This window comes from Equus przewalskii, chromosome 13 (genome assembly GCF_037783145.1).
Source record: "Equus przewalskii isolate Varuska chromosome 13, EquPr2, whole genome shotgun sequence".
NCBI lineage: Eukaryota > Metazoa > Chordata > Mammalia > Perissodactyla > Equidae > Equus > Equus przewalskii.
This window is the reverse complement of record NC_091843.1, coordinates 28,500,047-28,526,580: the sequence shown is the minus strand read 5'-3', so window position 1 is coordinate 28,526,580 and position 26,534 is coordinate 28,500,047. Positions and strand designations below refer to the sequence as shown.

The 26,534-nt window shown below is 38.6% G+C and overlaps 1 protein-coding gene across 1 annotated transcript in view; it reads right to left on the bottom strand.

Annotated features, from left to right (window-relative positions):
• Window positions 1-26,534, bottom strand: part of LOC103565521 (uncharacterized) — a 113,344-nt gene that overhangs the window by 76,671 nt on the left and 10,139 nt on the right. Inside the window, exons 3-4 of the mRNA XM_070569260.1 lie at window positions 23,689-24,033; window positions 21,897-22,155 (exon numbers count right to left, since the gene is read on the bottom strand). Coding sequence (XP_070425361.1) covers window positions 21,897-21,945 — 49 coding nt within the window. The 5' untranslated portion in view covers window positions 21,946-22,155; window positions 23,689-24,033. The remainder of the gene's footprint in view (window positions 1-21,896; window positions 22,156-23,688; window positions 24,034-26,534) is intronic.

Below are 26,534 nucleotides of genomic sequence, written 5' to 3'. Positions count from 1 at the left end.
TTGAACTTATTGATGCTTGCTTTGTTTCCCAAGATATGGTCTATCCTTGAGAATGTTCCATGCGTGCTAGAGAAGAATGTGTAACCTGCTGTTTTTGGATGAAGTGTCCTATATATATCTATTAGGTCCATCTGATCTAATTTTTCATTTAATTCTATAATTTCCTTGTTGATTTTCTGTCTGGATGATCTGTCCATTGGTGTTAATGGGGTGCTGATGTCCCCTACTATTATTGTATTGCTGTTGATGTCTCCTTTTAGTTTTGTTAATAGTTTCTTTACAAATTTTGGTGCTCCTGTGTTAGGTGTGTATATATTTATAAGTGTTATGTCATCTTGGTGGAGCGTCCCTTTTATCATTATATACTGCCCTCTTTGTCTTTCTTTATCTGTTTTGCTTTGAAGTCTACTTTGTCTGATATAAGTACGGCAACACCTGCTTTCTTTTGCTCATTATTAGCTTGGAGTATTGTCTTCCATTCCTTCACTTTGAGTCTGTGTTTGTCTTTGGGGCTGAGGTGTGTTTCTTGGAGGCAGCATATTGTTGGATCTTGTTCTTTGATCCATCCTGCCACTCTGTGCCTTTTGATTGGAGAGTTCAATCCATTCACGTTTAGAGTGATTATTGAAACGTGGGGGCCTACTGTTGCCATTTTATCACTTGTTTTCCAGTTCTTTTGCATTTTGTCCTGATGGAGAGCTGTTACTTTGTGTTATTGTCCTTCTGCTTATCTCCTTTCTTCTGGATTTTGTAACCCCTTTCCTTTTTTTGATTTTTCAGGAATGAGGTTCTTCCTGAGCATTTCTTGAAGAGGACGTTTTTTGGCAATGAACTCCCTTAACTTTTGTTTATCTGGGAAAGCTTTCATTTCTCCATCGTATTTGAAGGATATTTTCGCTGGGTAGAGTATTCTTGGCTGCAGGTTTTTGTCCTTCAGAGTTTTGAATATTTCATTCCAATCTCTTCTAGCCTGTAAGGTCTCTCCTGAGAAATGTGCTGATAGCCTTATGGGGTTTCCTTTATAAGTTATTTTCTTCTGCCTGGCTGCCCTTAGTATTTTCTCTTTGTTGTTGACTTTTGCTAGTTTCACTACTATATGCCTTAGGGTTGGTCTTCTTGCATTAATAAAGTTTGGAGATCTATTGGCTTCTGTCACATGAAGTCCCATCTCTCTTCCCAAGTTTGGAAAGTTCTCAGCTGTTATTTCTTTGAACAGGCCTTCTGCCACCTTCTCCTTCTCTTCTCCCTCTGGTATACCTATAATCCTTATGTTGCATCTCCTAATTGAGTCGGATAATTCTCGGAGAGTTTCTTCATTTCTTTTTAGTCTTAGTTCTCTCTCCTCCTCTGTCTGCAGCATTTCTATATTCCTATCCTCCAAATTGCTAATTCTGTCCTCCATATTATTGACCCTACTGTTCAGAGAGTCCAGAATTTTCTTAATCTCCTCCATTGTGTTCTTCATCTCCAGTATTTCTAATTGGTTCTTCTTTATAGTGTCAAGCTCTTTTGTGACATAGCTCCTGAACTCATTGAGTTGTCTATCTGAATTCTCTTTTAACTTGTTGAGTTTTTTAATAATGGCAGTTTTGAAATCATCACCATTTAGGTTATAGATTTCATTGTCTTTGGGATTGTTTTCTGGGTGTTTATCATTTTCCTTCTGTTCTGGAGATTTAATATATTTTTTCATACTGCTTGATGGCGTGGATTTGTGCCTCTGCGTAGAGATAGAGTTTAGTAGCTGCTTCCACTTGTTGCAACTGGTGGGGGGAGGGCAGCTGTTTAGACTGCACCAACCAGGAACCCTGTCAGCTGTTACTGACTGGACCTGGACCTCTCCTCGTAGTCACAGTGGTCCTGTGGGGTCCCTCATTGGTTGTGGGGTCAATCGCACAGGGGCCTCAGGCTGCTGATGCCTACTGCTGCAGCCCACTTAGACACGCTCCCTCCTTGTGGTCTGCAGTGATGTTGTGGGCTTTCCCAGCAGCCAGGAGCAAGATCACCTATAATCGCCACTTTGTCCCTAACAGAGCCCACAAGATCACACTTGTCTACTATAGGTCCCAGCAGAGCTATGAGTATCTTCTGCAGTCTGTCATTAACTCACCTAGCTGTGCTGCTTTTGCCCCAGGGCCTTCCCACCTTGCGATTGCCAGTCAGGACCATTCCACTAGAGCTATGCAGAGGCTTTCGTTGAGGCTGCTGTAGGAACCTGGAGTTCCCCCCTGGGCTATGTAGCCGTTTCACCAGAGCTCCACTCTGCCCCACTCCACTCTCACGGGATCTCTGGGAGCCCCTTGCCTCTTCTGGGACACGGCCAGAGTCCGTAGGCCTGGCAGTGGCTTGTAAGCTGCTGCCTTGTGGGGAATTCTGCTCTAGGGAGCTTCCTGGTGTTCCGAATGCTGGGCGGGGCCTCCCTGCCAATGGTGAGCAGAGGCCCTCCCTGCTGGGGGGGGTGCGGGACCCTGGAGCCTCCCCCCAGACCACAGAGCCAGGTGTTGGAGCTCCACCCAGTGCCAAAGCACATCCACGGGAAGTCCGGGCACCCCCTGTACCGACCCATGCCCCGGAGACCATGGGCCCAGCAGCAGCTTGTGGTCTGGTGCCGTGCCAGGGAATCAGTCTGCCGGGAGCTTCCCTTTGTTCTGGATTCTGGGCAGCGCCTCCCAGCTAATGGCGAGCAGAGGCTTTCCCTGCCGGGGGGGGGGAGTGCAGGACCCCACAGCCTCCCCCGGAGCCACAGAGCCAGGAGCTGGAGCTCCAACCCTGTCCCCAAGCACTTCCATGGGAAGTCCGGGTGCCCCCTGCACCTACCCGTGCGCCGGAGACCATGGGCCCAGCAGCAGCTTGCGGTCTGGTGCCGTGCCAGGGAATCCGCCCGCTGGGAGCTTCCATTTGTTCTGGATTCTGGGAAGGGCCTCCCTGCTAATGATGAGTGGAGACCTTCCCTGCCGGTGGGTGCGGGACCCTGGGGATTCCCCCTGGGCTTAGGTGTAATCGCGGGGAGCTTGAGTAGGGCTGTTGTCACCTGTTCCCACCATCGCCCCGCTGGTGACACACTCCCGCCCTTGGTGTGTGGCGATGCTATGGGGGAGTCCTCTGGAAGAGAGCCTCCTGCAGGAACTAGGCTGTCCGGGAGTCAGGGGTCAGAGAGTCCACCTATTTCCACCTCCTCCTGGGGGGAAGTTCATCCTCCTTCCGATGTATAGTAGTACGAGACTCTTAGGCGTCTTGAGATGCTATCTGGATATCCTTTGTTAATCAGTGAATGTCCAATTAGTTGTAGATTTGATGGGAGAGAGACAAAGAAGACCACTCACTCTGCCATCTTGGTCCCGCCTATTAGCACACTCTTATTGCAATTGTCCTCTTAATTGGGTTGGTACCCAGTGTAGCTGGTTGCTAGGCTCAGGGGCGTACAGTTGTGATAGGCCTGAGGCCAACAAGGCTGATGTCAGTTCTCTTAGGAGTGCAGCTGAGTAGGGCTAGCCCTTGGCATGGAGGCACTCAGTTGTTTCAGGCTCTGGAAGGTGGGGCTGATCCTTTTTATGGCTATTTGTGAAACACAAGTCTTCTGCCACTGATAAGCCTCACACCCTCTGGACCACATACACTGTCAGCACAGTCCTGGTCCCTGCACACTTCTCAACCCCCTGAAGCGTACCCCACTGCCACACTGCAGAGGACCCCACCTCTGCCCCAATGCCCCCCACAGTTCACCAGGTCCTCACACAAGCCCTGCCCCATAGAGGCAGACACCTTTGCCTGCCTGTAGAGGATCAAGGCACTCAGTCAATGCAGGCTGAAAAGTAGCCTGAGGGCTTGCTGTTAGGTGGGGCCAGTCCCTAGGGCGGGTTGCCTGCCCTGGCTGAACTGGATTAAATCTGTGCTCTAGTGGGTGTGGCAGACCCCTGGGCTAACAGCCCAAGGGACGCACCTCAATGGCCCCCACCTGTGTCCCTATCAGCATGCTTGGACCAGCTCAGAACAACAGCCCCCACCAATGTCTCAGTCTCCGGAGAGGATCCTCCTCTCACCAAGATGCCCCCAGAGCCCACCAGGTGAGTCTCGTTTCACCAAATGACAGTCAGCCTTCTCTCTGGTGATTTTAGGTTGCTGCAATGAGTGAGTTTGTGTGTGGGTCCTTTAAGACCCGGATCTTTTCAGCTTTCAGCCAATAGCTTTTCTGGGGTGTCCTCACTGCAGTTAATAGCCAGCAAAGCCAGACAGTAAGACCCCCCTCTCAGTTGGGCTGAGTCCGAAGGATGGTTATAGCAGTATTGCCCCTGCTCCAGACCTCACTCCTCACAACCTAAGGGCTGTGTACCTTAGGTTGGCTCCTGCCTGGCCAGCTGAGAAGCTCTGCTGCTCCCAAAGGTGGCTTTTTTCCTCTCTGGCCGGAGTTACTGCCTCTTCTGCTTTCGACAGGACTGTCCATTGTTGTGGGAGTTCTTTTTATCCAGTTTTCAGTTTTCAATCCAGGGTGATTCTTCCTAAAATTGTTGTAACCTGGTTGTGTCTGTGGGAGGAGGCGAGTTCAACGTCTGCACACAGCGCCATCTTGACAAGAACCTAGGAAGGTTTGATTAAAGAAATAATGGAAGTTATGATAACAACGCTACCTCAAACAGAGACTATCAATAAAGAGGGCTTTTTTTTAAGAGGCAAATGGAAATTTTGTGGTTAAAATGCACAACACTTGAAATAAAAAATTCACTGGAAGGGCACAACCATAGATTGGAACTGGCAGAAGAAACGATTAGTGAACAAAGAACAGAGGAAAAGAATGAAGAAAAAGGAACAGAGTCTCAGAGAAATGTGGGACACCACATAGCACAGTCACAATCATATAATGGCCGTACCAGGGGTTCGGGGGGAGACAAAAACTCTTTGAAAACATAGTGTCTGAAAACTTCCCAAGTTTGTTGAAAAGCAATAACCTACACATCTAGGAAGCTCAGCAAATTTCAAGTAGAATCAAGTACAAAAGGACCACAAACATACACATCACAGTAAAAATGCTGAAAGTCAAAGACAAGGAGAAAATCTTGAAGTGGCAAAAGAAAAATAACAATTTGCTTGCAAGCAAAGCCCAACAGCATTAGCAGTCAGTGTCTCAGCAGAAACGATGGGGCCAGAAGGCAGTGAGATAACACATGCAAAGTGCTCACGGAAAAAGCTCCAAGAATCAAGAATCCCATAACCAGTAAAGCTATCTTTCAAAAATGAAGCAAAAAAAAGACTTTTCCAGAAAAACAAAAACTAAGGAAATTATTGCTGGCGGACCCACATTACAACAAATACTAAAGGATCTTCTTCAGGCTGAAATCAAATTACCCCAGGTGGTAATTTTAATCCACATGAACAGAAAGAGAACACCAGTAAAGGTAATTATTAATTATAATGCACACTATTAACGTGTATTGTTGTTCTCTTAACTTATTTAATAAGCAATGGTACAAAATAACATGCATATAGATGTAGATCATATATTGGGGGGCATAGAACACATAGAAATATAACGTATGTGTAATATATTTGCCATAACAGGATAATGGAACTAGAAGGGAGCAAAGTGGCAATGAGTTACGAAAATGAAGATAGATAGTAATTACCATAACAACATATTGTGGGGTTTAATACATATCTCAATAATAGATGTAATATATATAACAATAAGCCCACAAATAAGAGGAAAAGGGAAGGCAGGTATCTAGGAATGATACAGGCATAACTCACTTTGTTGCAGTTCTCTTTATTGCACTTTGCAGACACTGCGTTTTTTACAAATTGAAGGCGTGTGGCAGCCCTGTGTCAAACAAGTCTATCAGCACCATTCTCCCAATAGCATTTGCTCACTGTGTGTCTCTGTCACATTCTGGTAATTCTCACAATATTTCAAACTTTTTCATCATTATTATATTTCTTACGATGATCAGTGATCAGTGATCTCTGCTGTTACTGTCGTAATTGTTTTTGGGTGCCATGAGCTGCACCCATATAAGACAGCAAACTTAATCAATAAATATTGTGTGTTCTGACAGCTCTGTCAACTGATGGATTCCCTGTCTCTCTCTCTTTCCTTGGGCCTCCCCATATACTGAGACACAACAACATTGAAATTAGACCCATTAATGACCCTACAATGGCCTCTAGGTGTTCAAGTGAAAGGAAGAGTGCACGTCTCTCACTTTAAATCAAAGCTAGAAATGACTAATGTTAGGGAGAAGGCATTTTGAAAGCTGAGATAGGCCAAAAGCTAGGCCTTTTGTGCCAAACAGTTAGCCAAGTTGTGAATGCAAAGGAAAAGTTCTTGAAGGAAATTAAAAGTGCCACTTCAGTGAACGTATGAATGATAAGAAAGCAAAACAGCCTTATTGCTGATATGGAGAAAGTTTTAGTGGTCTGGATAGAAGATTAAACCAGCCACAACATTCCTTTAACCCAAAACCTAACCCAGATGAAAGCTCTAACTCTCTACAATTCTATGAAGCCTGTGAGAGGTGAGGAAGCTGCAGAAGAAAAGTTTGAACCCAGCAGAGGTTGGTTCATGAGGTTTAAGGACAGAAGCCATCTCCATAACAGAAAAGTGCAGGTGAAGCAGCAAGTGCAACAAGTTACCCAGCAGGTCTAGCTAAGGTCATTAATGACGGTGGCTATACTAAACAATGGATTTTCAGTGTAGATGAAACAGCCTTATATTGGAAGAAGATGCCATCCAGAACTTTCATAGCTAGAGAGGAGAAGTGACTGCCTGGCTTCAAAGCTTCAAAGGACAGGCTAACTCCCTTGTTAGGGGCTAATGCAGCTTGTGACTTGAAGTTGAAGCCAATGCTCATTTACCATTCTGACAATCCTAGGGCCTTAAGAATGATGCTAAAGCTACTGTGCCTGTGAACTATAAATGGAAGAACAAAGCCTGGATGACAGCACGTCTGTTTACAACATGACTTACTGAAGCCCACTGTTAAGACCTACTGCTCAGAAAAATGATTCCTTTCAAAATGTTACTGCTCGTTGACAATGAACCTGGTCACCCAAGAGCTCTTATGGAGATGTACAATGAGGTTAATGTTGTTTTCATGCCTAATAACAAGACATTTATTCTGCAACCTATGGATCAAGGAATAATTTTGACTTTCAAGTCTTTTTTTTTTTTTTTTGAGGAAGATTAACCCTGAGCCAACATCCACCGCCGATCCTCCTCATTTTGCTGAGGAAGACTGGCCCTGAGCTAACATCTGTGCCCATCTTCCTCTGCTTTATATGTGGGACGCCTGCCACAGCATGGCTTGATAAGTGGTGCATAGGTCTGCACCTGGAATCTGAAGCAGTGCACCCCAGGCCACCAAAGCAGAGTGCATGAACTTAACTGCTGTGCCACCGGGCCAGCCCCTCAAGTCTCACTATTTAAGAAATACATTTTGTAAGGCTATAGCTGTCATAGATAGTAATTCCTCTGCTGGATCTGGCCAATGTCAATTGACAACCTTCTGGAAAGGATTCTAGATGCCATTAAGGACATTCATGATTCATGGGAAAAGGTCAAAATATCAACATTAACAGAAGTTTGGATGAAGTTGATCCCAGCCCTCATGGATGACTTTGAGGGTTCAAGACTTTGGTGGAGGAAGTAGCAGGAGATGTGATCGAACCAGCAAGAGAACTAGAATGAGAAGTGGAGCCTGAAGATGTGACTGAATTGCTGCTATCTCGTGATAAAAGTATAACAGATGAGGAATTGCTTCACATGGATGAGCAAAACAAAGGTGGTTTCTTAAGATAGAATCTACTCCTGCTGAAGATGCTATGAAGACTGTTGAAATGATAACCAAAGGATTTAGAATGTCACATAAACTTAGCGGATAAGGCAGCAGCAGGTTTTGAGAGGATCGATTCCAATTTTGACAGAAGTTCTACAGTGCATAAAATGCTGTCAAACAGTATCACATGCTATGGAGAGATCATTTGTGAAAGGAAGAGGCAATCCATGCAGCAACGTCCATTATTGTCTTATTTTAAGAAGCTGCCACAGCCACCCCAAACTTCAGCAACCCCCACCCTGATCAGTCAACAGCCACACACATTGAGACCTGACCGTCCAGCAGCAGAATGAGTAGGATTCCCAGGACGCTCAGATGATGGTTAGCATTTTTTTTTTTAGGAAGATTAGCCCTGAGCTAACATCTGCTGCCAATCCTAATCTGTTTGCTGAGGAAGACTGACCCTGAGCTAACATGCATGCCCATCTTCCTCTACTTTATATGTAGGATGCCTACCACAGCATGGCTTGCCAAGCGGTGCCACGTCCGCACCTGGGATCCGAAGCGGCAAATGCGGGGACACCAAAGTGGAACGTGTGAACTCAACCGCTGCACCACCGGGCCGGTTCCATGATGGTTAGCATTTTTTAGCAATAGTCTTTTTCAATTAAGGTATGTACATTGTTTTTTTAGACATAATGCTATTGCACACAATATATTACAATATAGTGTAAACATACCTTTTATATGCACTGGAAAAGCAAAAATTTCATGTGACTCACTTTATTGCAATTTTTGCCTTATTGTGGTGGTCTGGAACCAAACCTGCACTATCTCCAAGATACACCTGTAATTATAAAAGTTATATTAGATTAATTACTATTAATTAATTTGAGTATTTGAAATCAACTCAGGATTAGCACATACAGCTAAAGCAAACAGAAGTGTGGATTCCAGGGTAAACGTTGAGGATATTTTCTCTAGCTTTATGGAAATACAGCAATTGTTTACTGTGTATATGATTACTAGATTAGGAGCAAAATAGTACCTACTGGTACACTGACATTATTTCCGTAAGTCAAAAGAGCAAATGTTTACTATTTTCCTCTCTCCTACGAGCCCTGAAAACACACGACAGTGACCAGAGGCGATGCCATTGGATGCACAGACTGGACTGTGTCTCCTGTTGCAGCCATATGGGGGCCTGTGTATTTGCTACAGTCAGTGTGTAAAATGTGGATGACAAAGAAATAGTCAGAAAAGACACAACTGAAAATAATATTCTTATTATGTTGCTATGAAATGCCATACATAAAAAAGATGATAAATAATTTATGTGTTTTTATTATAGGTCCATAACAAAACAAACATGCCGTTAAGCAGAAACCAAATGAAAAAATCAAACATTTTCATAACCTTTGTAGGCCTCCCTATCACATCTTCCCTCAAATTCCATCCACCTCCCATCTCAGAGGGAATCATTAAACTCGATTTTCTATGTATTATTCCCTTACTTTTCGTCATAATTTATCACATATGTAGTTATTCATAAAATTGTGTATTATTTAATTGTAGTTATTTTTGAAATTTATATTTTAAAATTTATAATTGTTTATCGAAATAAGGTAATTTTCAAATCTTTAACACATTAATATGGTGAATCATTGTTTATCTAATCTGAATTAATCATTGATTGCTAGTAAAAGAAACTGTTGTGATTTGGCAGCAGTTTTATACACAGCGCTATCTGCATGAAGAGCTTTTATTTAGGATTTTTGGATCTCTGTTTAACAGCGACATTGTCTCCCACTGTAAAAGGTGAAGAGTCAGAGGACAATATAATATCTTTATGGATAATCATTCTTTTTTTCTGACTAATATTAAGACCACCTTGTTGTATGTACTGATCTGTAGTTTTGTTACGATATGTGTAGGTGTGGATTATTAAATCTTTCCTACTTAGAATGGAATGGGATCCTTAAATGTATTCATAATAGTCAAGGAGTGAAAACAACCCAAACGTCCATCAGTTGAGGAATGGATGGATAAAAAACGTCGTATATCAATCAGTGGAATATTATTCAACAGTAAAAGAAATGGAGCACTTACACATGCTACAACATGAAGGAACCTTGAAAATACACAAAGTGAAAGAAGCCAGTAACAAAGACCATGTATTGAATGATTCTATTTATATGAAATGTCTAGAAAAGGCAAATCTATGGAGACAGAAATTACGTTAGTGGTTCACTGGAGTGGGAGGCGCAGGGAATGGTAATTAACAGTAAATGGGCATATGAGATCTCACTGTGCTGATAAAAAGGTTCTAACTGAATTATCGTGACTGTTTCACTACTTGGGAAATATAATTTTTAAAAAATGTTGACTTCTACATTTTTACTGTGTGAATTATGTAGCATATAAACTATGCCTCAATAAGTTTATTAATTAAGAAACATACACTGACAGTAGAAACTAAAATGATTTTTTTAAAATGAATTAATTTCCAGGTATCCCAAAGGTAACAGAGATGACCTAAATCTCTCTGGAATCATCTAAAAACTATACTAATTCACAAGAAGATCTAATAAAACCACATCAATCATTTGTACTCAGCATAACTAGAAGACTGAAAAAAATACGAACTTCACTTCTCCTGTATGTACAAAGATAATCACAGTAGGATTATTACTTGAACTTCCAGTGCAGGCAAGCTTCTTGCAAAGAGCAAGTTTGTGGGGGAGAGCAAGGGGTGGAAGAGAGGTCATAGAAGAAAAAAGAAAATCTACAAAAAACTGCAGAGAGAAGGGAACCTGGAACGAAAGATTGAGCTAAAACTTCCTGAAGGAGAGAAAGCCTATCATTCCTGCAAAGCACTGGAAAAGACCTGGTAGAAAAGGACATGTTTACATGGAAGAAAATTAAAAGTAACTGAGGCTCAAGTTTGAAGTCTCAGATAACGCATCACTTCTCAGTGAAAAGAAAGTAAAAACTTGAGGAGAGTCAGGTGGACACAAGCATCCTTCAGAGACAGGAGAGTGAATAAAAAGAAGCAAATGGGGGATCTTTAGAATAATAACGCAAAAAAAACGAGAACCAAACAGTATCAGAGCATATAACACACGCGCGCATACACACATGACCTCCTAGAAGTAACCACATCTTGCTCTACTGACAGAAGAGGGCGCTCTTCCACTAGGAACACAATAAACAAACCTATATTAACAGCCAACTGTGTCCACAAAAACATACGGAAAAAAGTGGTCTTCCTCTATGTAAAACTTCTATAAGAAGAAAAGAGAATTGAGAATCAAATACCTGTAGCTGAAATGTCCTAGCCTCCAGTATACAAAACTATGAAGCAGAAGAAAACCGTAATGCAACACTCAAAACAAAATGAATTTAATAGCCTCCAGCAAACATTTGCGATGTTCAACTCCTTGAATCAAAAGTCAAAGTCTACAACAGAAATCGATTTTTTAAAGAAATATATGAAACAATTTTTGATTGAATTCAGGAAAAGAATATAAGTTAAAGCAAAAATATTTCAGAAACAAATACTAAATTGCAAGCTGCCCAGTGAAGAACAGATTTAAATAAATATTAAAGCTCTAGAAAAATCACACTGACAAGCAATATTGAGCCCTTCTTTAGCAATTATCAGTGACTGAGCTTTATCTGAATAAGAGATTATTGGGGAAAATTTGTCAAAGGACTGATTGTGAGCATTTAACATATTTATTTTTTACTTAGTACTAAAACACAGGTGGAGAAAATGTGAAAGTATAAAAATTGTATATATTCTGAAAAAGTAAAAAAGAGTAATTTATAAATGGAAGAAGGAAAAGATAGAGAAGAGAGTGTAGTGAATTCACTGATTGTGTATACAGAATAGGTGAGAAGGAAAAGATACCATGAAACATTGGCAAACCAAACACTAAAAAGATAAATTCTTTTTTAAAAAATGCAGAGAACTATGAGATTTGAAATGGTATAAATACAAGAGTATTTACCAGACAAAAATGAAATCTTTCTAATATTTACATGGCAGGCAAACACCATAATCAAATTACAATATAAAGTATAAATACAAGATATTTATAAAAATGCAAAGATATTCAATTTCATGCTTACTGAGAAAACTACAAATAAAAATCTTCACTCTCACATCCAAGATCAGAAGAAATTAAAAAGCCTTGACAGTACATTCTATTGGCAAGGCTGTGGAGACCAAGGCCCTCTCATAATTGTAAACGGGAATGCAAACTAGTACAACCCTTATGGAAGATACTTTTTGCCATATGATAAAATCATAGCAATAGATTAAAAACATTACGTAAATTTTTATATTTTATCCTAGCATTCTCACAGCTAGAAATTTACTTGGAAAAGACATTGGTAGACTTCCACTTTCTGGTTCCACATGTAAGGAACTAAGGAGTCGCCATTCATCCTAACAACAACTAAAGAGCTGAAGACTGAATAATCAATAACTCTTTTTAGATCCATAAGGGGGGTGGGGAAACAGGGCAAATTGCTGCCCCAATACTGGGGAGACAGCCTGGTGACCACAGGGACTTGCACTTCTGGAGCAGACACTCACAAGCAGAAGCCAACACAGGAAACAGAGCCTGAGGAGGAACCTGACCTATAATTGATGAACTGAGGGAGCCTCCGTGTGGACAAGTCCAAAACTCCAGGGGACCCAGTCATAGGCAAGCCCCCACAATTTTGTGAGGTTCACCTCCAGGAGCTCCACCAAGTTCCCATAGTAAATACTGGAGAAAAATCTCCTCGTGCTTCCAGCAGGAAGATGAGAAAAGAAAACATTTAGAAATACACCAGAGCATTCTGTTCTTCTTAACAAGGCCTGCCCTCAGGAGAAACTAGTTAACCAGAGCCTAACCTAGGATATACTTAGAGCCTAACTGACCTGAGAGAAGGGAAATACCAACTCTCACCCACTCCAGCCATCCAGTCCCATGTAAGGGAGGAGGAAATACTGAGAAACACTGGTGAAGTTCACAGTCCAAAGGCATATGCTCACTTAAAGACTGAGACCTAATTATAGAACTGTAGAATGCAGCTCCTTCCTCCACATCTTACCATGACATTGCTAAAGGCCAGTTTACAGCAGTTTCTTTTACGTGGTACATCATATCAGGCTATCACAAAAACATTACAAGGCACACCGAAAGGCAGAAAAACACAATTTGAAGAGACAGAACAACCATCAGAACAAGATATGGCAGTCATGTTGGAATTATCAGTCCAGGAGTTTAAAACAAACATGATTAATATGCTAAGGACTCTAATGCAAGAACAGATGTCCAATGTAAGCAGAGAGATGGAAATTCAGAGACAGAACAAAAAATAAATGCTAGAGAAGAAATATTGTAACACAAGTGAGAAATGTCTTTGATGAACATATTAGTAGATTGCACATGGCTAAGGAAGGAATCTCTGAGATAGAGGGTGGATCAGTAAAAGCCTCAAAAAGTTAAATGTAAAGAGAAAAAAGACTAAAAAATAACAAAAGAAAATCAAGGACTGTAAGATAAATACAAAAGTTGTACCATATACACAGTGAGAATATCAAAAAGAGAAGAAAGAAAGAAAGGCACAGAAGAAATATTTGAAGCAAAAATGAATAAGAATTTTTCCATATTAATGCCAGACACTAAACCACAGATACAGAAAGCTCAGAGAACACCAAGCATATAAATACTATGTGTATATATATATATACCTAGGCATATTATTTTCAAATTATAGATCAATGAGAAAGAACAAAGTTCTAAAGTAAAAAAAAAACACCTTACATTACTTATAGAGGAACAAACATATGAATTACATCTGACCTCTCCTCAGAAACCAAACAATCAAAAGAGAGAGGAATGAAAGTGTTATAAGGAAAAGTCCACCAACCTAGAATTATGTATCCTGCAAAATTATCCTTAAAAATTAAAGGAGGAATAAAGACTTTCTCAGACAGAAATTGAGGGAATTTGTTGACATTAGACCTGCCTTGTGAGAAATGTCAAAAGAAGTTCTTTAGAGAGAAAGAAAATAATACTGATCAGAAGCTCAGATCTATATAGAGATCTATCTATCTATCTATCTATCTATGAATATAAATAATGCAGATCTATAAAGCTCAGATCTATATAATAAGCTCAGAACACTGAAGAAGGAATAAGCAAAGATAAAATAAAAAGTTTTATTGTTCTTATTCTTAATTGACCTAACAGATAACAGTTTGCTCAAAATAATAATACCAACAATATATTTGATTAGGTATGTTATGTAGTATATGTATATATCACATATATATGATATATACAAAGCACATAAATATATGCTTATGTATGCTTATATATAAGTGAAATGAATGACAGCAATGATACAAGAGGAGAAAGGAATTAGGATTATTTTGTTATTATGAAGTAATCACACTATCCGTGAATTAGTAGAGCGTTATTTGAAAATTGAATAGAGTCATCGTAAATATATATTGCAAACTCTAAGGCAACCAATAAAAAAAGTTAAAAAAGAAGCATAACTGTCATGCTAAGAAAAGAGAGAAATTGGAATCGTCTAAAGTGCTCAGTTATAACCACAAAAGGCAGAAAAATAGTGAAAGACAAAAAAAGAAATGAAGAACAAGGGCAATAAATAGAAGTGTAACAAATATGGTAGATATTAATGCAACTATGTCAATAGTCGCTTTGAATCACTATGAATAATCTTTAAATAATTAACGGTCTATTTAAATCAACTTTGAATAATCAATGGTCTAAATGCATCAATGAAAAAACAGAGGTTATCAGAGTACATAAAAAGCATGATCCAACCATGTGGTGTTTACAAGAAACTCACTCTAAATTAAAGCTGCATATAGGTTAAAAGTAAAAGGAATGAGAAAAACAAACCGTGCTAAAACTAATCAAAAAAGGCAGAAGTAGCTATATTAATTTCACACAGAACATACTTCAATGCAAGGTAAGTTATCAGGGATGAAGAAGGACATTATATGATGATAAAGCGGTCAGTTCTCCATGAACACCTAACAACCCTTAATGTGTATGCACCTAACAAAGGAGTTTCAAACTACAGGAAGCAAAAACTAATAGAATTGCAATGAGAAACAGATGATTCCACTATCATAGTTGGAGACTTCAACACCCCTAAAAAGAAATGGACGTTTCCAGCAGGCTTAAAATCAGAATGGACATAGTTGAAGTCAACATCACCATCAACCAACTGGGTATAATGGAAATCGTCAGACTACTTCGTCCAACCACAGCAGAATACACATTCTTCCTAAGTTCACGTGGAACATTCACCAAGATGCATCACAGACTGGGCCACAAAACACAACTTCACAAATTTAAAAGAATAAAAATCATACAATGTCTGTTCTCAGGCCACAGTAGAATTAAACTGGCAATCAATAACAGAAAGATAACCAGAAAATACTAAAATACAGGAGATTAAGTGAGATACTTCTAAATAATACATAAGTCAAAGAAAAATTCTCAAGAGAAATTTTTAAATATTTTGAAGTAAGTAAAAATGATCATGCAACTTATCAAAATTTCTTAATGCAGGAAAAGCAGTGCTTAGAAGGAATGTTTTAGCTTTGAATGCACATATTGGAAAAGAAGAAGGATGTAAAATCAATCATCCAAGTTTCCACCTTGGGAAATGAGGAAAAGAAGAGCAACTTCCATCCAAGTGAGCAGAAGCAAAGAATTAATAAGAATTAGAAGAAATCAATGAAATTGAAAACAAGAAATCAAAGGAGAAAATCAATGAAATCAAAAGCTGGTTCTTTGAAAAGCATGATAAAATTGATAATCCTCTACCCAGGCTAACTAAGGAAAATGTGAGAGGGCACAAATTACTAATATGAGAAATGAAAGAAGAGACATCACTATAGATCCCATAGGTATTAGGATAATAAAAAAAAATTCCGTAAGCAACACAGTGCCCACAAATTTGGTAACCTAGATGAAATGGACCAATTCCTTGAAAGGCCCAGTATGCCAAAATTCACACAAAAAGAAATGGATGTTCTGAATAGGCCTATATCAATGAAAGGAAATTAATTAATAACTAATAACCTTCCAAAACAGATAACAGCAGGTCCAGATGTTTTCACTGGTGAATTCTACCAAACATTAAAAAAAGAAATTCTACTGATTCTCTGCAATCTCTTTTAGGGGATAGGAGCAGAGAGAATACTTTCTAACTCATTTTATCAGATCTGCATTACCCTAACACTAAAAGCAGTAAAAAGTATCACAAGTAAAGAAAATTACAGACTAACATCTTTCATGAACATAGATGCAAAAACCCTCAACAAAATATTAGCAAATCGAATCCAGCAATGTTTACAAATAACTGTACTCCATGAGCAAGTGATATTTATCCCAGTTATGTAAGGCTGGTTCAATACTCAATAATCCATCACATGATCATATAAATAGATGCCGTAAAACCATTTGACAAAAGTCAAGACTCGTTCATGATAAGAACTCTCAGTAAGCTACGGATAGAGAGAAACTTCCTCAACTTGGTAAAAAATGCCTACAAAAACCGTACAGTTATCATCATATTTAACGGTGAGAACATCGGAGATTTCCCACTAATTGGGTACAAGTCAAGGATATCTTTCTCACCACTCCGTTTCAACATCACACTGGAATATCTAGCTAGTACAATAAAACAATAAAAGAAAATAAAAAATGTACAAATTGGGAAGGGAGAAATTGAACACTCTTTGTCTACGGATAACACGATTGTCTATATAGAAAATCCAAAAGAATTGACAAAACTAAAACTCCTGGAACAAATAGTGATTATAGAAAAGTTGTAGAATCCAAAGTTAATTTACAAAAGTCAATTGCTTTCCTATATAATATCAATAAACAAGTGAATTTTGAAATTAAAATCACAATACCATTTACATTAGCACCCACAAAAATTAAATACTTCAGTAAAAATCAAACAAAAGACATACAAAACCTGTGTGAGGGAAACTACAGAACTCTGATGAATGATATCAAAGAACTAAATCAATGGAGAGATATTCCACATTCATGAACAGGAAGAGTCAATATTGTCAATAGTCAATTCTTTCCAGCTTGACCTGTAGATTCAGTGCAATTGCAATTTAAATCCCAGTAAGTTATTTTGTGAATATTGATATTCTAAAGTTTATATGGAGATGCAAAAGACTGAGGATAGCCAACACAGTGTTGAAAGAGAAGAACAAAGTTGGAGGATTGATGTTTCTCAACTTCAAGACTTACTGTAACACTGCAGTAATCTAGACAGTGTGGTATTGTCAAAAGAATAAATTAATAGAACAGAATAGAGATCCCAGAAACAGACCCCCATAAATATAATCAATTGATCTTTGACGAAGGAACAAAGGCAATACAATAAAGCGAAGATAGTCTTCTCCAGACATGGGGCTGGAACTGGATGTTCATAAGCAAACAAATAAATGTAGACACAGAGCTCACATCTTTCACAAAAATTAGCTCAAAATGCATCACAGACCTAAATATAAAATGCAAAACTATGAAACTCCTAGGAGATAACATATAGAAAACCTGGATAAATTTGGGTAGGGAGAATATTTTTTAGATACAACACCAAAGGCAAAATCCATGAAAGAAATAATGGATAAGCCAGACTTCATTAAAATTAAAAACTTCCACTCTGCAAAAGACTGTATACAGAGAATAAGAGGAAAAGCCACAGACTGGGAATCCAAAATGTATGAAGAACTCTTAAAATTCAACAATAAGAACGCAAACAGCCTGAATAAAAAATAGGCCAAAGACTTTAACAGCCACCTCACAAAAGATGTACAGAGAGCACATAAACATGAAAATGTGCTCTACTCATCTATCAACAACGAAATGAAAATTAAAATAATAATGAGATCCTACTACACTGCTATTAGAATGGACAAAATTCATAACACTGACAATATTGAATGCTGGCAAGGCTGTGGAGCGGCAGAAACTCTCTTTCATTGCTGGAGGGAATGCATAATGGTACAGCCACTTTGGAAGACAGTTTGGCAGGTTCTATCAAAACTAAACTCCCTTTTACCATACAATCCAGTCATTTTCCTCCTTGGTATTTACCCAAAGGAGTCAAAAACTTATGTCCATAAAACCTGCACACCGATGTGTATAGCAGTTGTATTTATAATTGCCAAACTTGGAAGTAACCAAAATGACCATCAGTAGATCAATGGATAAATAAACTTTGGTACATCCATACAATGCAGTATTATTCAGAACTAAAAAGAAATGAGCTACTAAGCCATGAAAAGGCATGGAGGAACCTTAAGTGTATGTTACTAAATGAAAGAAGCCAATCTGAAAAGGCTAAATACTGTATGATTCCAACTAGATGAGATTCTGGAAAAGACAAAACTACAGAGACAGTAAAAAGATCAGTGGTTGTGGGGAGTAGGAGAGTGGAGCGATGAATAGGTGGAGCACAGAGGATTTTTAGGGCAGTAAAAATACATTGTATGATATCGTAATGATGGATATACATCATTACATACTTGTCCAAATTCAAAGAGTATACAAAACCAAGGAGGAAATGTAATGTAAACTATGGACTTCGGGTGATCATAATGTGTCAATGTGGTTTCATCAATTGTAATAAACATGCCACTCTAGTGGGATGTTGATAGGAAGAGGCTAGGCAGGTGTAGGGGCAGCGGATATATGGCAAATTTCTGTCTTTTCCCTCAATTTTGCTGCGAACCTAAAATTGCTCTAAAAATTTGCCTTTAAACTTTTAATAAAAATACATATGCACAAGGTTATTCTCTGTTGCATTACCTATAATTGCAAAGTGTTGGAAACATTTAAATGCTGAAATAGAAAAGGTTGAATTATCTCTTGTACTTCCACACAATAGAGTAACTATACAGCTAGTAAAGGAGAAGTAATATCTGCATGAATAAGTGTGCTTCTGGAGTGCTGGAACTTCTATATTTTCTACTGGACAGGGATATTAGCCTAGGATTTTACTTTATAAGACATCATTTTTATTGAAAGCATTTATCCATATAACAATTCATTCTATAATAATTTACAAAAATTCAACATAATCAATTTCCTAATAAGTTAGAAGTAATTTATCAGTACCATAACATCAGAGAAGTGAGACAATAACTGTCCCCCCACAAAATAAAAGAGATTAATTTAGTGTGTCTTATGATATCTCCCCATTTATTGTGAGAAGGAGAAATTGTAATTCTTCATTTTAAAATTAATTGTTAAAAGCATAAGCATACTCCATTTTATGGGACATGATATCTGGATCTATTGGACAGGTAACCTGGTAAACAAGTACCTGAAGAAATGAGCAGAGGTGTAGCTGTAGCATCTGTGACTCCATGTGTCTGGAATGTGGTAACTAACAATAATAGGAACTGCTCCTACCACACTTAATGTGGGCCAGGCACTATTATGAACTTTACATATATTAATTATTTTAGTCCTTCCAGTCACTCCAAGAGGTAAATTTTATTATCTCCATTTTAAGGAGAAGAAAACTGAGACACTGAGAGGTCACTTAATGTTGGGGAAATATAATTAAGACAAAATATGCTGGAAACCTAGAAAAAAAACTCTCCTCAAAGGTAAAACAGAAAGAAAGTCTTATTATTGAATAAGGATTAAACCAGAATGTAGCATGCCTCACAGGTAATCTGCTAGGACAGAAAGAAATCCCACACTTTTATATAGCCAAGCAGATACAGCCATCACATATATGATCTCAAGATAAACAATAACTAGTCCTCAAGTAAGAGGACTTGACAGCACTGTTTGTGACACATGATTCATCCTAAGTTTGCCTGGTAATTGGAGTGACCCTCTGTGTTAGCCACTTGGCTGTATCCAAAGCGAAAATACACTTTTCATATCGTTACGACAGGAGACAGTTTTGTAGTGAGCCAGGCACCTGTCAAAGTTAGGCTCCTTCTCCTCCACAGGAATGGGGAAATAGGCACCCAACTTCCCTCATGATTACATTTCAAAGAGATAGTTCCCCGGTCCTTAAGAAAGATATCCTTGGGTCTTAAAGCTGGCAAAAGGCTTATTTAACTTTTAAAAAGATTTGCCTGCATCTCAAAGGGAGAGAAAAATGAAAAATGACAAGTTTTCTAAAATAAACGCTCTCTTAGGAGAAAAAAGAAGTCTCTCCTTTTTGTCACTATGAAGGATTCAAATTTATTTTTTCATTTTTAATTTGTATTTGTGCATACAGTCTTCTCCCTTTGTTATTATCAAGTAGTAACACTACAATTTCTGTATCATCTTCATGTTGTTTCCACCTTTCTCTGGGAAAGTTGCAACCCTCCAAATAACCAGCAAGTCCGTGGTAAAATATAAGGCAATGAAATTAACAGAATTACCACAGAATGAATTTTAAAATTTAGTGTAATGTTTGCTTTGAGGGGAAGGAAACTTTAAATGTATTATATCAACGATGATTGGTTAAATCAGATTCTTGATTAGCAACACAGAAATTTTTCTTAGTCATATGTTATTTTTACAAATTGTTGAGATGTCTTCATTTTTTTCCATTTTCAAGTGATTATTTAAGTACAATAGTCCTCCCTTATCCAAGGGGGATACATTCCAAGACCCTCAGTGGATGCCTGAAACCACGGACACAGTACTGAACCCTATATATACTATGTTTTTTCCTATACATACACACCTATGATAAAGTTTAATTTATAAGTTAGACACTGTAAAAGATTAACAATAATCTTTTAATAAAGTGTAATAATCTAAAAATCTAAATTATAATAAAGTATAAAAGATCTTATAACAAAGTATAATAATCTAGTAATAAAGTTGGCTTTGGGGCCATTGTTAAGTAAAATAACAGTTACTTGAGCATAAGCACTGAGATATCACTACGGTCGATCTGACAACAGAGTTGGCTACTAAGTAACTAACAGGCAGGTAGCCTATACAGTGTGAATACGTTGGACAAAGGGATGATTCACGTCCTAGGTGGGCTGGAGCAGGATGGTGAGAGATTTCGTCATGCTACTCAGAATGGCATGTAACTTAAAACTTGTGAATCGTGTATTTCTGGAATTTTCCATTTAATATTTTCAGACAGTGGTTGACTGCCAGTAACTGAAACTGTGGAAAGCAAAACCACGGATAAGGGGAGACTATTGCATTATTTTTAAGTCTTTATGAAGTCTTACTCAATCCAAGCCTAAAGAGTAGCTTGACTCCGGAGCTTGCTAGTCTGAATTTTTAGCTAAGAGTGTTTTTTTGCAATATCTAAAAATAGAGTCTTGTGAATTTCAGTCAATCATATTTACATGATAATTTTGGCCCTTCAGGAATTGTTCCACCATTCTAAATGATTTTTCCCATGTGTTAAACATAAAGACACTCATGGCCATTATCTGGTATCAAAGTCTTATTTTGAAGTATGCATTAAAGGGTATGTATTGAAAATCCAGTATTTAATGTACATGGCCCCAACTGATTTCACTCTTAAGAATAAACCCACCCAATGGGCTTGCATAGATCTAAACTGAGTTATATGATTATAATAGTTAATAAATATCCATGAAGAAAGCCATCTGCCTTTGTTTACCTGTGTATACTGGAACTGGAGAGAATTTGCATCCCTGTCTTCTGCAGTCTTTATCTGTAATGTCAGCTATTAATTAGATGTTTCTCTTTTCTATGCCATTCTTGTCTCTCTCAGTATACGTACATAATTATTTCCTTAAATATTAATGAAGAATTCTGTAATTCTGAACTGTTATCTTAGAGCTGTTTTATAACTAATTTCAGCTGAATTATACAAGTGAGTGCCTCTGAAAGCTTTGTGGGGTTTTTCCTCCCCCAGCATTAAACAATTTCAAGTAGCACAATTCCAAATTTTAACAAATAGTATGTTGTTTTCTAATAAAATGTGATTCTTAGAGTAATTGAAATAATGTTACTGTGAATAGGACAGCAACACGGTCCAAGAGAATAGTAATGAGTTTGCTAGAATACTTCCTTTCCATTGTATTCTGTACCGAATTTTAAGTTTTAAGACCTTTTTTTTGGAACCACAGTTGAGTCCTCCTCAGAAGTTGGGGTCCCATGGGAAGCGCAAATCCAGCTGGATTTTGTTTTCACTTTGATAGCCACGTGGATGATCAGCAGCGCTTGAAAGGTCTCTCCCAGTGTGACGACAGCCCAGCTTCCCTGGAGAATACCTTTATGTAGGCAAAGTCTCCCAGTTAATAGGGGCGGTAGACTTCCTCAGACAGGTAGGTGCTTTCAGGACCTTGTGACGTTAAGTCTCAGGGTTTCTAGGGAAGAGAAAAGCCCTTTGAAATATTGCTCATGATTATGACAGAAATCAGTTACATCAGATAGACGACATGGTCTCAGACCCAAATTCATAGGCCTTCCCAGCGAAAGTTCAAAGGGAGAGATTCTCTGCTTTCCTTGTGGGGGTCACTCTAATGAAGAAGAGCAAGTGGGAAAGCTCCTGACCATCTCCACATAGTAGCTTGCAGCATCTTAGCCAATGAAGTTTTTCAGAGTTTAATTTATTAGCTGTATTTTCCAAAGTACTGAGACTTATAGAGATCTGCAAACATACGCATAATTCCTGTATGACAGTAGAAATAAAATGACTTCCTCTGTCTGATTTAATATGCTCTGGTGTCCGAAAAGTAGGAATGGTGTTTATCAAGAGAGGCTTTGCCACTACCTGAGCGCTAGCTTTTAAAGAAAGACCTCAGTCTATCCAGACCTCATACACACCATAACCAGACAAAATCTCTCACCTTTCACAGGTATTCATTCTATGAAACCCAACTGCCACCAGGTTCCTGGTAAAGTTGGTTGGAGAGAAATTTCTGGGTTTACTTTGGGAGTGGCTTGTAAAGAATCTGCTGACAAATAGCACATCTCTTTAACGTTTTGAATAATTTCATCTTTTGTCAAGCATAGTAAGAGTCTAGTGCCTTTAAAATTCTCTTTTACTCAGATAATTTGTTGATGACACAACAACGTTAACTGGGCAAACAGAGACTATGGTATAGGAATTATTTTGTTAGGTAATTCCCAAGTCAAGACAAATTTCTTTCAGTCCCATTTCAATCCATTTGCCTATTTCCTTTTATAAAGCATATTTTTGAAAATGAGCAGAAGTTTCTTATTGTTTATTTAAATTTTTTAAATAAATTTAAACATTAAATAACAAAATCATTGTCTTTAGAAACTTCATTGTGCTGCTTTGTGTAGGATCTACTTTGAATAACTGGTATCTGAGCAGAAAGTTGTAAAGCCTCTAACAAATCAGCTATCAATTTTCCATGAGATATTTTCGTTCCCATCAAAGTAAATAATCTCCTATTTTTCCAAATATTCTCTGTTGCATGACAGACATCAAACATATTTACTGTAGAAACATATATAATTTTAAGTTCCAGAACCATGAATTGTAGCCCTAGTAACTGCTCATAATTTATCTGCTTATGCAGACTTAACTCCATATAAAACATAAGCCTCCACAATTTCATGAGAAGTTACTGCAGCATAGAAAGACTTAAAAGTTGGTCAATTATATCCCAAGTACCTACCCACCAGTAAAAGTGATCAAATAGGCAATGGAACAGGCATACTAGATAAATCTGACTCCTTTTTCTCCTCACCCCCAAGTGGATAGTTAGAAACTTCCATTAGAAAGAAGAAAGAGGAGCCTATTACACACAGGCTATATTTGGCAAGATTACTATCTCCAAGTTTTGAGATTTGGGCTGTGACCGGCTGTATTGGACCAAAGATCAGAGTTGAGTACCCCACACTGATGTACAGACCTCTGGAGGACTTACCATCTTGGTCAGATTGTACTTGCAGGGGGTCAGGTGAGTAATTCAGGCCAACAAGTTGTAAATGGGAGTAGAACCAAAACATTTCAATGCTAGTATGAGATGCTCCAGAATTCCCTTCCCCTTGCTACCATGCTTGGTGATACTTCAAAGATGACGGGACCAGAAGTGAAGATCCAAGGAAGTTTGATAAAGAGCTGTGTCAAGCTGTGTTAAACAATGGATCCCAAGTCACTGTAATCTTTCTACAACTGATATTCAATCCATGTTCCACTCCAAGATATGACGAGGCTAAAATTCCACTGGTTGAATAATAATGTAGAGCCCATTTTGGTGAGCTTGGAATTCCTGAAAGAATTTGTGCAAGGAGAGAACAAAGGTGTGATGAGACTAGCTTATTTAACTTAGACATATGTCACCTATCTCAGGGTTTTGGCCTATTGTTACCATGAGAAAATTAGTGATCAGCTCTAACTAGAGTCTGCTAAATACCTCCTGTATCCAGAGATAAAATCAGGTAGAAGGAGGGCAGGTAGAAGACCCTTGACACAATTTCCTGGCCCTCTTCTCAGTGCTACTGAATCAGAAACTACACTGAAGAAGTCGAAGAGCCAGAATATTTAGTGGCACCTCCTGTTAAGTGATTTAAGTAAATTCCTTATTAAGTAAATTAGGAAAATGTTGACTTTCAAAGCAAGGTCTTTTCAATGAAAGGTAAGACTAAAGGGGTTGTGCCTTCAGAGTTAGATGTTTCCCATTCATAGGTGGGATGTGGTCATGCTAAAGTGGATTTTTCAATAACGCAAGTCTATTATGAAGCATTCTAGAACATTTGCTTTGGCAGAGATTAATAATGCTATGAACAAATTGAATAAGCACAAATTAATGTTGTTATAGCCTGGCCTTGGGGTGTGTTTGCCACTACCATCACAGTAGTTAAAAGGAAATCAGGCAAAATTAGAATATGTGTAGGGCATCACACTTTGAAGTAGTACAGCATGATAGATTAATTAAAAATTCACGAGTCCAAGAAGGCTTGTATTATGTTGATTTTCCTGCTGGGAAATCAGTGATTTTCCAGTGTTATATTTACAGAATCAATCGTATTAAGATACAACTGTATTATTCTTCAGTTCTGGGTAATTTTTCTAATTTAAGCTGCCTCCGCAAGTATCCAGAGTGTCCAACATTGACAGATCTGGTAATTAGGGATAAGAATTATTGAGAGAGACATTCTAGCTGAGTGAGGACTTGGCTCAGACACAGAAAATATTCTTGCCTTCGTCAACAGGTCTTGTGCCATTTACTTTAGGGAAACAAAGGCTTGATACTTTTAGTAAATATCACAGCTGTTTGCCAAAAGCTGGGCTCAGGCTCTCACTCACATGTAGGCTAGAGAGAGCATCTCCTGTGAGGGAGTGAGGGCCTTTTGTGATGCTCAAGGGCTGAGTTTCCTTCAGCCCAAATAATGTGTCCACCTTCTAAAGAAAAGTTCTGAAATGGAGGGGTGTGCACTTCTTTCCCACTTCTTCCAACCTGCTGGCCGGGATCTGGGAGAATAAAAAATTTGGCTTTTACTTGTCAGGTTTGAGATATCCCAATATCTCAGTTCAGATATCTCACATTAAATATTTATTTTTGTTTGGGTTCCCCAGAAGGAGACTCTGTGGCAAAGATTTGAAAATACAGTAGTTGATTTGGGAGGCAAATCCAGGACACATCAGTGGGATATTGGGGAAGTGAAGCAGGAATATGAAGGAAGTCGATGAACAGTGTGTTTTCAACTGGGTTACCACAGCGGGGAAATGGAGTTTACTCCATAGTGAGACTGTGAGGACAGTATGCAATGTCAATGTCCAACTTATCCTACTCTCTAGGCAAGGGAGCTGCATATTTATATACCAACCCTCCAACAGTCATTGATGAGAGATGCTCGCAGGAAGGATTGACTTTCTGATGCTTCTGACACTCTGTGTATATGGGCAGAGTATTCAGAGAGAGCCCTTTAGCAAACAGATGCAGGTACTGGCAGTTGGAAGTTGAGGACCACAACTGATATGTAAGGCCCAAAAGGATATAAAAAGAGCACTGACAGCACTACAACCTCAAAGTGGAGATACCATATCAAGAATGTACAGTTCAGGAACAATGACTGGAGACATAAATTTGGGAGCCCCTGATATATAAATGGAATTAAAATTCATGAGACTGGATAAGATCACTTAGACAAATAGAGAAGAGAAGAGGACTATACACTGAGTACCAGCACAGAAATAACAAAAGAAATCAGTAAAAGAAACTGGTAAGGAACAATAAATGAGATAGGAGAAAAGCCAAGAGAGTATGAAATCATTGAAGCCAAGTTTTTAAAAGTGCATCAAGAAGGAGAGAGTAAGAAACCATATCGAATGCTGCTAGCAGGTAGAAGAAATGAAATCTGAGAATCCGCTCTCATATTTCCAGTATAGATGCCACTATTGACCTTAACAAGAGTTAGTAGAGTGATAACTTGAAAACCTGACTGGAATGGGATTAAGAGGAAATGAGCAAATGAGAAATTAGCGAGCATAGACAACATTTTTAAGGCATTTTGCTCCAATTAGAAGTGAAGAAGTGGCACAACCGCTGGCAGAAAAAGTGGAGTTAAGAGAATGTTTACAATATGGGATAAAAACAGCCTATTGTATTCTGATTGGAAAGATACAGGAGAGTGAAAAAAGCAATCATGTAGAAGACAGAGGGGATATTCTTGATTGAAATGAGAGGAAATGAGAGCTAATTTGTCTGTGGTAACAGACAGGAGGCAGAGAATACAGGTGCAGCTTCAGGTGAGTAGATATGGTGATGGG